The sequence below is a fragment of the Condylura cristata genome, unplaced genomic scaffold, assembly GCF_000260355.1.
Source record: "Condylura cristata isolate star-nosed mole 26May11 unplaced genomic scaffold, ConCri1.0 scaffold00005, whole genome shotgun sequence".
NCBI lineage: Eukaryota > Metazoa > Chordata > Mammalia > Eulipotyphla > Talpidae > Condylura > Condylura cristata.
Window position 1 is genome coordinate 60,963,464 of NW_004567106.1, and position 14,519 is coordinate 60,977,982.

The following is a 14,519-nucleotide window of genomic DNA, read 5'->3' on the forward strand; positions in this document are numbered from 1 at the left end:
AAAGAAACCTCAGCTCTATTTTTTCCACTGAAGCATAACATTTCCTCAGAAGAAAATTATTTATAATTATAAAAAATGATGTTATTAAGTAAATAAATAAACTAATTAGGTTATAATTTGCAATTATATTTCAAATCAGTGAATTCACAACTTCTTAGAAAAAAAGAGGTTTATTAGTATTTTGTCTGACATGCATAATTACATCAAAATTCAGTACATCTAAAATGTGGGTTTATTTCTAAGTAACTTTTGGCAGTAAGTCTGTGAACACAAAAGGCTTAGCACACTTCCCATATGTGAGCACTGCATTTAACATAATTGAAAATTATGTTTAGAAGATAGTCTATCACAACACCAAAACTTTATAGTTTGCTATAGAAACTGTCTTACATCTGTACTATTCAAAGCAACAAACTATGTATTGGGTCTTTTCCATTTACCAGATGCTAAATCAAGGATTGGTGATGCAGAACTCTTTTAAAACTTAATTCATGTTCTGTAGTAAGTAATATGTTTACTTGTTTTGTTCCTTAAATTCTGTCAACTCTGTTTTCTTACATCTGCCACTGTTTGTTCTAACCAGGGTGGCAGATGGTTATATTTGAAAAAATAGTTAATTGAGAATCAGAAAACTTGGTCTCTCTTCATCAGGATCTGCCAGTCATCCCTGTACAACATTAGTCAAATCATTTAACTTCCCTCAACCTGAGTAATCATCTGAGAATGAGAGGTTGAACGAACTGATCTTAAATCCTTATCTCACTCCAAAATTTTGACAGTTAAATTTCATTCCCTTCTGCTATTGCCAGACTATAAGAAACATATGAGGACTGTGTTAGTTATGTCTGCAAGATTTGATTTATCTATAAACATATTTCAATGAAAACCTAAAAGCATAATATAATCTAACTGATTTTCATTTTAGGCCTGCATTGTTATTTTTTAATAAATTCCTAATTTTTTGACCCTTTTAGACTTTTCCCATGTAACTAAATAAGGTCAATTCAGCAATACAGAGAAGATTCTGAAGCTAGTGATTTGCTCTTATTAACATTGATTAGTTGCTGAGCTATAAATGGTAATGTTTATTCTTAGTGTAACTAGATTTCATTGCTTTCTTTTATACTTCGTTTGCCATTATTGTCATAAAATTGGAATATATATGTTTCTCCTTCAAAACATTATTGGTAATAATAATTTACCATAATTTTCCCCTTCCACTCTCCCAAGGGTATATTACTAAGTTACAAGATTATAAAAGCATTTCCTGTTTTTAGTGTAAATTTTAGATAATTCGTTAGTAAATGTGGATTAAAGTTCGCCTATAAAAAAAAATACATCTGGCCCTCCCTGGTGGCACAACGTGTTAGGATGCAGCACTGCAAGCTACCCGCAGCCACTTCACTGTAAGTTCGATCCCCAGCCCCAGAGGTGACCCACGTGGCATAGCAGACCTCTCCTGACCCGCCACTGCTCCCCACAGCAGTGTACTTTATTGATCTACCTGTTCTGCTCCCCACTCTGTCTCTGGTGAATCCTCTCACCACCCCTGCACTTCTGGCCTATACCCCAGTTCTGTCTGCCTAAATAAATAAATAAATCTTTTTTAAAACTGCAAAAAAACATTAAAGTCAGCTTTGAAATGTGAAAAATGAGTAGTATTAACATTATCAAACATTTAAAAGCCAGTTTGTAAAGATTAATGGAAAAGAATAAGAAGTATTAAAAATATCCCCCAAATACATATGAGAACTTAGTATACAGTAAATTCAATGTGTCTAATTAGAAACAGAAAGTACACAATAAATGATATTGAGATGTTGCTTTAGAGTTGGTGAAAACAAACCAAAAAGGGTGTATCAAAGTCACAGCACCACAAACAAAAATGGGAAACAGAAAGGAAAATCTAGGCCTCTAATAATTCTTTCAGAAAAAAATGCCAGGTACACTTAAGTTTTTGACTCAAGAAACAAAATTTTAATACTAATTGCTATTAATATAGATTGGGAGAAGATCTTTCCCAAACTTTGCACAATACTCAGATGTCTTAATAAATAATAAACTAGCAACTGCAGCAAAGGTTAATATCCTGCTGCTGTAAGCAGAGGGCTCTTACATACCAATAAAAATGGAATAATCCTCTAGTAGAATTTGTGTCTAGCAAATAAACAAATAGTTCTAAACAATAGCCAATATTATTTATATAAAGATGTTAAATTTCATTCATAATTTTTAAAAAATGTAAACTGCCATTCACTGAACATTGGCATCTATTAAAATACAAAGTATGTGTACTTTGGCTGAATATTTTCCCCTCAGGAATTTATTCTACTCACATACTTGCCCATAAAAATAAGTAGTACAATGATATTTTTTGCAGTATTGTTTGTAAGAGTAAAAAATCTGGAAAGTACTTTAATTGTGCAATAGTAGGTAAATAAATTATGGTTAATCTGTTCAATAAGATGGATTCTTTATAACATAATACAACTAAGAGTGATAAATACTATGTTGATGAGTGTCAAAAAGCAGTCACAGTTTTTCAAAATGTAAATAAGGATTGGGTAGCAATCTAAGTTCTAGGAAAATAATGGAAGTTTCATGAGATTTAGTTATTGCTCGATCTCATCCAACATTGAAAATATCCTGAATCTAAAAAATTAGAATGTGACAGACACATTGGTTGCTTACCCAATAGCCATTGGTCCTTTTGCATGTTACTCAAACCATGATTTTGTTTACTGACAAATTATACAGCCTTCGAAGATGAACATGATTAGTCCAAATCAGTCATTGTTGTCCTTCAGCAAATAATTTCACTTTCCCAACTCCCATGTGATTCAGTTCTTGCCAATACAATGTAAGGTAAGTCTCCTAGAGGATATTTGGGAAAAATAACCTCTCCAAGTAAATAGTAGATGCTGAAAGGTTCTGCTTTGGATGCTCTGTGGAAAGATGTGGTACTCTGGCAGCGATAACTTTAAAAAATGAGAGGAAGGCTAAGTAAACTGTAGGGATATTAATCTAGACAAAGACTTCTGGTTGAACTGCTTGAAACAATACTAGAACTGTCAACTTGCAAAATTTTGGTATGTGAACTAATTATAATTAGTCCACTGTTAGTCAAGTATTCTGTTACTTGAAGCTGAGAATATTCTACCAGAGAATTTGCAGTTATTTTTATTAAATATTTTATTTCTGTAATAGTTCTGAAAATTATTTTCCTGTCTTAACTAATAATGAATATGTGCATTGGATCATGAAGGAAAATAGACCTAGGAGTATTTGATTAATTAATACAATAATGTACCTTCCTCAGAAATTGAACTAGCTTAAAATATTTGTTATCTTTTACCTCACTATAGAATTTCTGTATGTTACAAATTCTGGTAGTTTATTTACCCTTTTTGTTTATTAGGTAAGCCAGAGAAAGAGAAAAGAAAAAAATGTGATATGTTAACAGATAAAATATTTTATCTCCCCTTTAGCTGTTCTAGTACAAGTTTTAAAAATGCTGAAGGAAAAAAGAGGAGCGCCTAAAGAATTATCATTATAATTTCCTGGAAAAACTGTAAAAATAGTAATTTGCCAGTGGTGTTTGTTGTATAACCCTTATTCTTTATTTTCTCATGTGTCCTTTCAAACTTGGTTAACATATGATCTTGTTTACTGATCTGTTTGATCAATTTTTCTTTGAGTCTGTTTATGAAGAAACTCTAAAAACATATTTGTAAGTTGGTTATTTAAATAAGAATATTATAACGCTTTTAAATACTGTTTAAAAAAAAGTCAAGAAAATTAACCACTGCTTCCACAAACCTACTGAATTTTAGTATTATAAAGACTAAAGATTTATCAGTGTGAAATCATTTAAGATGTGAAGTGAATATGAACCCCATGGTTAAATATCTTCATTTGGCTTCAGTTTTTCATTTTTTGCTTTGAAGAGCAATGTCTTCATTTAGGCACTTAGCTTATTAATTGGCCATGCTTTAGTATGAGTTACTTTGTGCTAGAGTTAGGATGCTAACTCTAGCACAAAATCAATGTAGAGCACAAATGGTGAAAGGAAAAAAGATAACTTGGACTTATTCAAAATGAGAAACCTTAGTGCTTCAAAAAATACCATCAAGAAAGTGTAAAGACAGCCCACATAATGGAAGAAAATTTTTATAGATCGTATATCTGATAAGTGACTTCTATTCAGAAGTGTATAAAGAACCTTCACAATCCAACCTAATTAAAAAATGGGCAAAGGTAAATTTAGCTAGACATTTTTCTAAAGAAGATATAAAAATGACCAATAGGCACATGAGAAGGTATTCAACATTATTAATCATTAGGTAAATGTCATTCAAAACTAGAATAAGATCATACCCACTGATATGACTATAATCATAATGACAGATGATAGCAAGTACAAAAAAGATGTGAAGAAATGGGAGCCTTAAGTTGTTGATGAATATATCAAATGATACAGCTACCCTTATAAGTGAAAGAAGATGGGAAATTACTGCTAATGATTATAGGGGTTCTTTTTGGAGTAGTGAAAATGACCTAAAGTATTTGATTGTGGTTATAATTTTATGGTGAAAAGAACTATAGAATTTAAATTTAAGTTGTATGTGAATTATATCTTAGCAAAATTATTTAAAAAGCCAGTAAGAGATTTGAATGTAGTACTGGGTGGCAAGTCAACATTATGCAGAATAAAAAGCATATTATTCAATATCAGTGATCAAAGAAATGGGAAACATGTAAAGAAATATTATATGCTTTATAATAATTGTTTTATACTACCTTGTAATACAGGTTTCATTAACATGGTAGTCTTACCTTACTGAGTTGTAAACCTATTGCTTCTGTTTTTAGAAGCAAATCTTGTCATTTTTCTATTTTGCTGCTAACTTGATTCTAGGCAAAATGTGAGGAAGCATTTAAAAGTTTTACATGCTGTGATAAGCCAGATACCTCACTAAATATTAAATAAATAAAATTTGGTCTTAAATTCTTCCACCTACTTACAAACCTCTTCTAGCCCAGATTCCAGTAATTTCTTCTTTTTGGTAACCCTACCATTTTTTAGAATTCAAAATTTCTTTTCCTATCTGCTGGTTTCCATTCCACTCCAACCTTTCCATTCGCTCAATGTGTCCTTATCTAGGTGTTTTAAGGTAAGTGGTTCATTGCATTAGTTTATACAGTTATACAGCTCTGATATTTGCATTTCAAAAGATTGTAGAATAAGGGTTAGCAAACTTTCTATGAAGAATTTTCAGTTTTATATGCCATGTGTTAGTTATTTGGAACTATTCAGTCTCAGACAACATGCAAGTGAATGGCTGAGTTCTAATTTTACCTTGGACAGATTAGATTTAGCCAGTGTTTTCCTCACAAACAAACTTACTGAATAGAAATGTAAAAAGACACCTTCATTTAAGGTAAATGGGGAAAAATACAGCTTATTTGATTCTGCTGAAATATGTAAAGATACGTGAAGGTGAACAATATCTCCTTTCAGAATATCTACTAATTACCTTCTAATTCTTCTAATATTTTATTTAAGTCTAATTCTTTTTTGAACATGATAACTGTCTATATATAAAAGAAAGGTAGTGCTAGAGTAATGACATGGTTTGACATCCATAAGAACTATAGTAATGTTTCAACTAGTATTTCCAACTAGAAATTTCCATTAACCATGTTAGTACTTTACAAAAGTAGGGGATATTGCAAAATTACCATTTGCTTTTAGCTAATATGAATATCGTTACCTTATTTTCTCCTTTGATTTTTAGTTCCAATGACAGGATTCACACAGAGAGCAACCATTGATCCAGAACTGAATGAAATACATGTTTTATCCGGACTCAGCAAAGACAAGGAAAAGAGGGAAGAGAATGTTAGAAATTCATTCTGGATTTATGATATTGTGAGGAATAGTTGGTAAGGAGCTGTTGTTTGTCCTGCAGTTGCATTGTAACATTTATTTGATATTGTTGGTTTATTCAAAAGAAGAAAAAAATGGAAGATTTATTAGTTATTTGTGATATTATACAGAAAAAGAAGTCAGTGTCAGTGCTTGTGTGTATAGTGGTATTCAGTGAGTGGGTTCTATGTATGAATTGTTCAATTAATAGCTGCTTCCTGGACTGGGAGTCAAAAGAATTGTTTTAGTGTAAATTTTGGTAACTTGTGTACTTGAGAATTCTTTAGGTCTTAGTTTTAAGACTAGGGGAAAGGAGGTGTTATTATTTAGCATTTTAAAATCAGAAGCTCTTTGTCATAGAGCTTCTCACAGGATAGGTGCTGCCCACTTTGCACTTTGCTTTGGAAAATACTGACCTAAGGGGATGCATTTCCAGGATGACTATCTGTAAGTGAGTATCTTATTAGAACAGTGGGACTTCAGAGAAATTCCTTCTCTAATCGAAGGCAGTGCTCAGCAATAGGGAATTTGTTTTCTAAATGGAACCTTTATTTATTATTTATTTATAGTAAAAATGAAAAAAAGCTTATTTTTGTTTTTTAATGTAGAATAGATAGAAGGGATGACTATCTTTCATGTCTCTTTGGTTGAGCCTACACACACACACACACACACACACATATTTAGGTTGCGTTTCAAACACAAGCAAACTTCTTGTAGATGGTTCTTAAGTGAGGTTTTTGATAGACATTAAAAGAAGCTTCTCCAAACTCAGTTCCTACAAATTAGATTATTTTGTGTGATGAGTGACCAAAACTATAAGATTTGATGTGAATAATTTATCATTTTTGTTTATAATTGGGCATGTAATTCATTTATTTACTATAGTTGTATGGCTATTTTGTGTGCTCCTAATTTTTCTAGGGTAGAATGTCTTAAAGGCAATGTCTTGTAGGTCTTGCGTCTATAAGAATGATCAAGCTACAAAGGATAATCCGAGTAGAAGTCTCCAGGAAGAAGAGCCATGTCCCAGATTTGCCCATCAGCTTGTATATGATGAGTTACACAAGGTATCTTAATACACTGACCAGTTAATTTTTCATGACTTAACTATGTGAAAGAATCCTCAAATATGTTTCTAATTTTTTTAATGAATTTTAATAAAAAATAAAATACATAACAGACATTCGATAGGATCTGTAACCGACATTCTCCCTAAAATTTCTTAAGAAAGTAAACACTTTGCACTCTCTAATTCCTGGCACTTGTGCTCTGGTCAGTGGCTGCTGTTTAGCTACATAGATCAGAAACATAGCATGGCCTGATGTTTCTACAATGAACATCCAAATAAAGTGGTTTTCAGCACTTGGGTCCCTTGTCCCCATGATATGAAAGGTAAATAAAACCCCGAGATTTTAGATCTTTTCATAGTGTAAGGAATGTTTTTATCTTTTTTTCTTATCTGTAAGTAATATATCTTTTCCATTAGCCCTATGAAAACACTCTGAAGTGTCGGTGCCATTATGTGTTCAGAGTGGCTTTATTTTGCAGTCAGTATCTTTTCTGTTTAGGCCATAGACGATTATTTAAATTCTATGAATTTGAGACCGTTTGATAAAAGATACCATGAGAAGGGAAAAAAGGCCTTTCTCTTAGAGTCTCTCAAGTTAAAAGGGAAATGAATTTCCATCTGTGGGATAGATGGGTATACCACCATTGAATATAAATGTTTTAAAAATTTAATGCTGTAATACAAAATATCATTAGAACTGTAGTTAATATAATAGTGAAATAATTATTGCCTTCCTTTTACATTTCCTTTTTGGTATTAACTAGATAATGGAGCAATATTTTAAAGCTATTTCACAATTTATATGTACCGTGTAAATAAATTATATTTGACATTCACGCTAAAGCAAAATTAAGATATTAAATTTTTAAATTTCTAGTTACTGTTGACCTGCAGTGACTTAACAAACGTGTTAGAATTTTTTGAAATTCATTTGTTATTGTGATCATCTTGATAATCCCTAGTATTCATTGCCTTAGGAAAACTTTATTTCTTGGATTAACTCCTGTCGTTGATCTTGTTTCACATTTCCTGTTGTCAGTGTAATTGAATAAGTACAACTCACTTTATTTTATTTTTTTTTAAGATTTATTTTATTTATTTATGCATACAAGAACTGGGGTGCAGGCCAGATTTTCAGGGGTGGGAGGGTAAGAGGATTCACCAGAGACAGAGTGGTGAGCAGAACAGGAAAATCTAAAGAAATATACTGCTGAGGAGAGCAGTGGGAAGATGGGAGATATTGGCTGTGCCATGTGGGTCACCTTCCTGTTTTGGGATTGAACTCATGCTGCAGTGGCTGCAGATTGCTTCATAGTGCTGAGACTTAACTCTTTGCACCATCATGGAGGCCCCATTACAACTCATATGGAACTAGCCACAGTACTTCTAAGTAATATGTAAACTTAAGAAAAATAACAAGAAAGTATTGTTAGAAAAATAAAATGCCTTTATGCTTTTATATAAGTAAAGCTGAGGAAGTTAATCTTTTACCTACTACTACCAAAATAAAGAAATTTTACTATGACTTACGTAGTTTCTTGAGTATGCATGCATTTATAAAATTCTGATGTGTTTTGTTTATTATAGGTTCATTATTTATTTGGTGGGAATCCAGGAAAATCTTGCTCTCCAAAGATGAGATTAGATGATTTCTGGTCACTGAAGTTGTGTAGACCTTCAAAAGATTACTTACTGAGGCACTGCAAATACCTCATAAGGAAACACAGGTATATAAACAATTCACTGAAAACTTTTATTTAACATTATCAACTGTTGTAGCATTACCTAAACTTTGGAGGTGTGACTTTGTCTTTGGAAATTAGTAATGTGACAGTATAAGTACTATGAAGATTGTGGCTTTTGTGAATATCCTATTATTTTCCTTAGTTTTGCTTTTCCTCTTTCAAAGAAGATGCAAAAGGTAGCTAGATATTAATGCTAAAAAATTTCTAAATATAGAACAAGGAAATTTTGCACCTGTTAAAAATAATGGAAAAAATTCTATTAATATGATGAACTTACCTTGATGTTATTCAAGAAAGCTACTACAAATTACATCAGTTGTGGATTACTGATACGTGCCCGACCTTTTGATAATTATTTTATAGTGAACATGATGATACAATTGACTAAGCAATAGCTTTATAATTTGATGTTTTAGAGTATATCTTCAAATATGGTCACAGTTTTGTATCATTGCCCTTTTTCATTTAATTGCAAAATCATTTAGTTTTTTCCACACATATCTTTTAGGTTATGTGTGCTTTTTAGCCTTAGCAGATAATAAGCTACTCAAAATGTAGAAAAGTGTTACATGTCATTTTGCTTGTAATAGTGTTGGTGTCAGTAGTTTAGCCATTAATGGTAATAGCTACTGTTACTGTTTGCATCTGTGTGTAAAATACTGCATGTTATACTTAAAATGAGTCAGTGGAGCAGGCACTGATTTTATTACTACTTTATTAAAGAAGAAACATAGATTTTTTTTTAAAGATTTATTTATTTGTGCATACAGAACTGGGGTACAGGCCAGAGGTGCAGGGACAGTGAGAGGATTCACAGGAGACAGAGTGGGAAGCAGAACAGGCAGATCAATGAAGTACACTGCTGAAGGGAGCAGTGGGAGAGTCAGGAGAGGTCTGCCGTGCCATGTGGATCACCTCCTGGGTGGGGATCGAACTCATGCTGAAGTGGCTTTAACTTCTAGTGCTGTACTTCAACCCACTGCGCCACCAGGGAGGACCCAAGACATAGATATTTTAAGATGAGTTATATAACACATCAGAAATCACTCAACAATAAGTGACAGAGCTAGGTTTTGAGCCCAAGTATTCTAATTGCAGAGTTCACCACATTCATAAGAGCACACATACATAGATATGTGTGTGTGTGTATATATGTGTGTGTGTGAGTGTGTGTGTGTGTATGTGTATACACAAGCGTACATACCTGTGTGTTGGTATATTCATCATATATTTGTGTATTTTTCTAGACTAAAAATCTGTAGATTTGTGTACCTTTATCTTATGTTCACATATTGTTCCTCCCTGCTTTAACAAACTTGTTACTTCTATTAGACCTAACTGAATAATTGGTGTGTTTGTTATGGAATCTAGAAGAGAAAGAATTAGAATCTTTCATTGGCTTATTTGCTATCATAAATAATACTGTAATTATGTTCTATATATCTAATCCTATTAATCCTGCTTGAGAGATTTATAGCAGAAGAGTGGAGAGATGTTGGGCATTATCTAAGGTCTATCACCATTTGAAGGAAGGCAGAAAAAGAGATACTCCATAAAAAGAGATGGAGAAAATCAGATTCTGGATAACCTTTAAAGTTTGCAGGAATAGAATTTCTGGATGGATTTGATAAGGGAAATTGCTATAGTGCAGGCAGAATAAGAATAGATAGAAATTTATTTCTGTGAATTACATAGAACTTAAAAATAGCCACTTAAATTTAAAGTTCATAGAGTCCTACTCTTATATAGAAACTTACTCTGTATTCTTGATGTGACATGTATTTTTATTGTTCTTGTGAAAAAGCTATGTATTATACTTAATTTAAAAAAAAAAAATGGGCCCTCCCTGGTGGTGCAGCGGGTTAAAGCACAGCACTAAGAAGCTAAAGCCACTTCAGCATGAATTCGATCCCCTCCCCAGAGCTGACCACATGGAGTGGCAGACCTCTCCTGACCCGCCCACTGCTCCCTTCAGCAGTGTACTTCATTGGTCTGCCTGCTCTGCTCCCCACTCTGTCTCTGGCGAATCCTTTCAGCACCCCCTTTACCTCTGGCCCCAGTTCTGTATGCATAAATAAATAACTCTTTTAAAATATAAAAATAGAAAATAAAAAAGACAGATTTGGAAAGAGAGAAGTATATTATACTAAGAAAGTATTCCCTTGTTATTAATAGTGTTGTGTGATATAATAAATAAAATATTACTGTTATGTTTCCTTATATATCTCTAACAACAGGAAATCATTGAATACCATTATGAAAAGCTCTTTATTCTTCCTTTTCTAAATGAAATTAAATGTCTTCTTTCTGTAGAATATGTTGTAAAGTGTACCTACTTATTCACATTATTGTATTGAGGTAAATAAAGTAGGTTTACATTGTTGTATATGCTTTGGGCTTGTAACTGTAAACCTCTACAAATGTATACTTTCATACCATGCCCACCACTAGTGCCCCAGCGGTGCTCCATCATGTTCCATTGGTTCCTTTCCTGCCCCCATTCATCACCCTGCCGCTGTAGTTGCCTCAGCTTTGTAGTCAAGTGTTAAAAAGAGTTTATTATTGGTTGGTTTTTGATGCATCCTTTGTTATATTTCTCTGTATTCCATATATAAGTAATACCATCCAGTATTCTTATTTAAGATATAAATAGTCTCAAACAGATTTTTTTTTTTAAGAGTACTTATTGTTTCCTTTTCAGATTTGACTGGAGTAGACTTAATTCTATTTCTACCACTTACAGGTCTCAGCTGAATTTATTCTATGGGCCTCATTTTCTTTTTTTATCTATTTTTTTATGATAATAAAATTCAGTAGAGTTGGAAGGATAAATTAAGTGATATATGTAAAATACTTGAACAGTGTTTAGTATATAACAAATGCTTGATAAGTTGTTGCTGCAGTTGTTTTTGTTGTTACTCATAGTGTCATTAAAAATAATCAGTGTTACTGATTGAAAAAGATACCTGCACCCCCATGTTTATTGCTGCTTTATTTACAATTGGAAAAACATGGAAGCAGCCCAAATGCCCAAAAGTAGATGACTGGATGAAAAAGATGTGGTACATATATACAATGGAATATTACTCAGCAACCAAAAAAGAGAAACACATGTCTTTTGCAGCAACTTGGATGGAGCTGGAAAAGATCATGCTTAGTGAGATAAGCCAGAAAGAGAAAGAAAAATACCGGATGGTTTCACTCATAGCAGGAGTATAATGGACCAGGCGAGAAAATCAAGAATAATGAACAACCATATATCAGAGACATTTTGTGGGGGTGGAGTGGGGAATGGGATCAAAAACGGGGGGGGGGTGAGGAGGGAAGTGCATGGGATTATGGTGATGGCACATGGGTGACTTGGTGATAGGAAACCCGAGGGAATTGCAATTGAGATGGGCAAAAAAAATGTACAAAATGATGTAAAGATAAGCTGTTATAAAATTAAAAAAAAAATAATCAGTGTTAATGATACCCATTAAAGGGAGCTGTACTCACTTCTGTTTCTAAAATGTCTCAGCTACCTCTGTTGTAAAGAATGTTACACAGATCTAACAAAGTTATTTAATTTCATCTCTACTTCTTAGGAAATGTTTGACTCTTGCAGTTCTGTTACAAAATACTTGGCATGTTCACTCTGTTCTGTAGTTGATTTAATCTTGGCTTGTTGTTTTAGAAGGAGGGTAGTAAGTGTCTCTTATTCAGAGTCTAGCACTAGGTACCTGTAACTACCTAGCATTAGTGTTACATGTGCAGGGACTTCATACCTATATTACCTTCTTGACAGTATATTTAATTTTGATTTCCATACAAAGCTTTTTTAGATATCTGTGAAGAACTTAAGACACAGTATTCTATGCCAGGCCTGAAAGATTTCCTGTGTTTTATAATAACTCTGGACAATAATTATTCTTGTTCACATTTTCTAGGTTTGAAGAAAAGGCCCAAATGGATCCCCTTAGTGCTCTGAAATACTTACAAAATGATCTTTATATAACTGTGGATCATTCAGACCCAGAAGAGACAAAAGAGGTAAATGTGGTAATAAATGTCAGAAGTGAAAAAAAAAAAGCATTAAGAAAAACTGTCTTAGTTGTATTTGCTGATTTTTCTCTTGATGTTTAAAGGAAAATAAGGAAATTTGATGACTCTAATAATCTTTAAGATGGCAAATAGCAGAAGAAATAAAAATTGAATATGCATGTTTTCATGTGATAAGATTCAAACTGTACACAGACTCCTTGATCCATTTCAGAAAAGGGTATCCAGGCATTATAAAGCTTTGAGCTTTAGTTTTGTGTGTTGAGAAGGAAATTAAAAATTCTTTCAAAGTTTCATACTTTTACTTAAGGAATCCGCAGTGGTTCAGTGTTAGCTTTTCTGAGAACAGCCCAAAGTCTCTTAGAGAGGAAAGAAAATGTCCCTTTTTGTATTGAGAAAGTAAAAAGAGGTTGGTGTGAATTGAATTCTTGCTGCTTTGAGTGGTGTAGCAGTTTATTGTAACTATAGGCCACTAGCTTCATTCATCAGTAGTCCCTAAGCTTGAGAATTAGTGGTAGATCATGATTGATTGATTGATTGATTGGTTTAACTAATTTTGTTATATAACATGGCATAAAAGAAACTGTTTTTGAAAGACAGTATTCTGAAGATTTATCCACAATTTGTAGATTTACCTGCAACAAGTTTCATGGTCTTACAGCTTCTTCCCCTACTAATTTCTGAGACTCCTTTTGGTACTTTTTCCACTTTTTATTCATAGTTCATTTAGTAACATCTGAAATACAATCCATTTTACCTTCCACTCATAGAATTGGTGCTGATCATACATAATTCTGTTCTTTATGTCTGTTTGTTAGCTTTTGCTTGGTTTTGAGTTTGTAATAGAGTATCAAGCAGTACTTTTCTCTGTTGAATATTGACACATGTGTTGAAGTTAATGTTGAATCACTATCAGGCAGCAGGTTCATTGTACTTTCAAGCAATAAAGCTTGCATGTCCTTGGCATCAAAGTAGATACTCTTTGCCTAATGTGAAAATAAGTCCTATTTCTTTTTTTTTTTTTAAGATTTATTTATTTGTGCATACATACCTGGGGTACAGGCCAGAGATGATGGGGCAGTGAAAGGGTTCACCTGAGACAGAGTGGGGAGAACAGGCAGATCATTCAAGTACACTGCTGAGGGGAGCATTGGGCGGGTCAGGAGAACTCTGCCACACCACCTCCTGGGCGGCTGGGATGGAACTCATGCGGAAGTGGCTTTAGCTTCTTAGTCTGTGCTTTAACCCGCTGCGCCACCAAGTCCTATTTCTTTTACTCAGTATTGGTAACAACCTTTTACTGGGTTGAGAATGAGCAGAACACACTTTGGAGAACCCCTGAATGAAGATAGTAGTCTTTCAAAATTAATTCATGAGACTTTAAAATAGGGAAAATTATAGTTTTTGCTAAGTAGCAGAATATGTTTGTTTTAATATGTTGTGGCTTATAACTGAATATAGTTGTGAAGGGTCTGTTAATATTCATTTTGATAAACCATGCAATAGATTTCCTTGTGTTTTCCCACAGTCTTATCTAAAATGTCTGTAACCGGGAACATTCATTTTTCTCTTTTCTTTTTAAAAACAAAACAAAATATTGCAAAGTAAATAATTTCAGCTGTGTGAACTACAAGTAGGCCAAAGAAAACAGACAGTTTGTCCTTAAAGCTAAACTAATAGGAAAATCCAGGACAGGGAGGTATCTCAAGTATAAACAGAGCCTTTTAAGAAA

The 14,519-nt window shown here is 33.2% G+C and overlaps 1 protein-coding gene across 2 annotated transcripts in view; it reads left to right on the plus strand.

Moving 5' to 3' along the window:
• The window catches only part of MKLN1 (muskelin 1, intracellular mediator containing kelch motifs), a 122,243-nt gene that overhangs the window by 95,375 nt on the left and 12,349 nt on the right, over positions 1-14,519 (plus strand). For both annotated transcript variants that reach the window (XM_012720938.1, XM_004677056.2), the window contains exons 13-16: positions 5,799-5,946; positions 6,885-6,999; positions 8,589-8,728; positions 12,676-12,778. In XM_012720938.1, the coding sequence (XP_012576392.1) occupies positions 5,799-5,946; positions 6,885-6,999; positions 8,589-8,728; positions 12,676-12,778 (506 nt within the window). The remainder of the gene's footprint in view (positions 1-5,798; positions 5,947-6,884; positions 7,000-8,588; positions 8,729-12,675; positions 12,779-14,519) is intronic.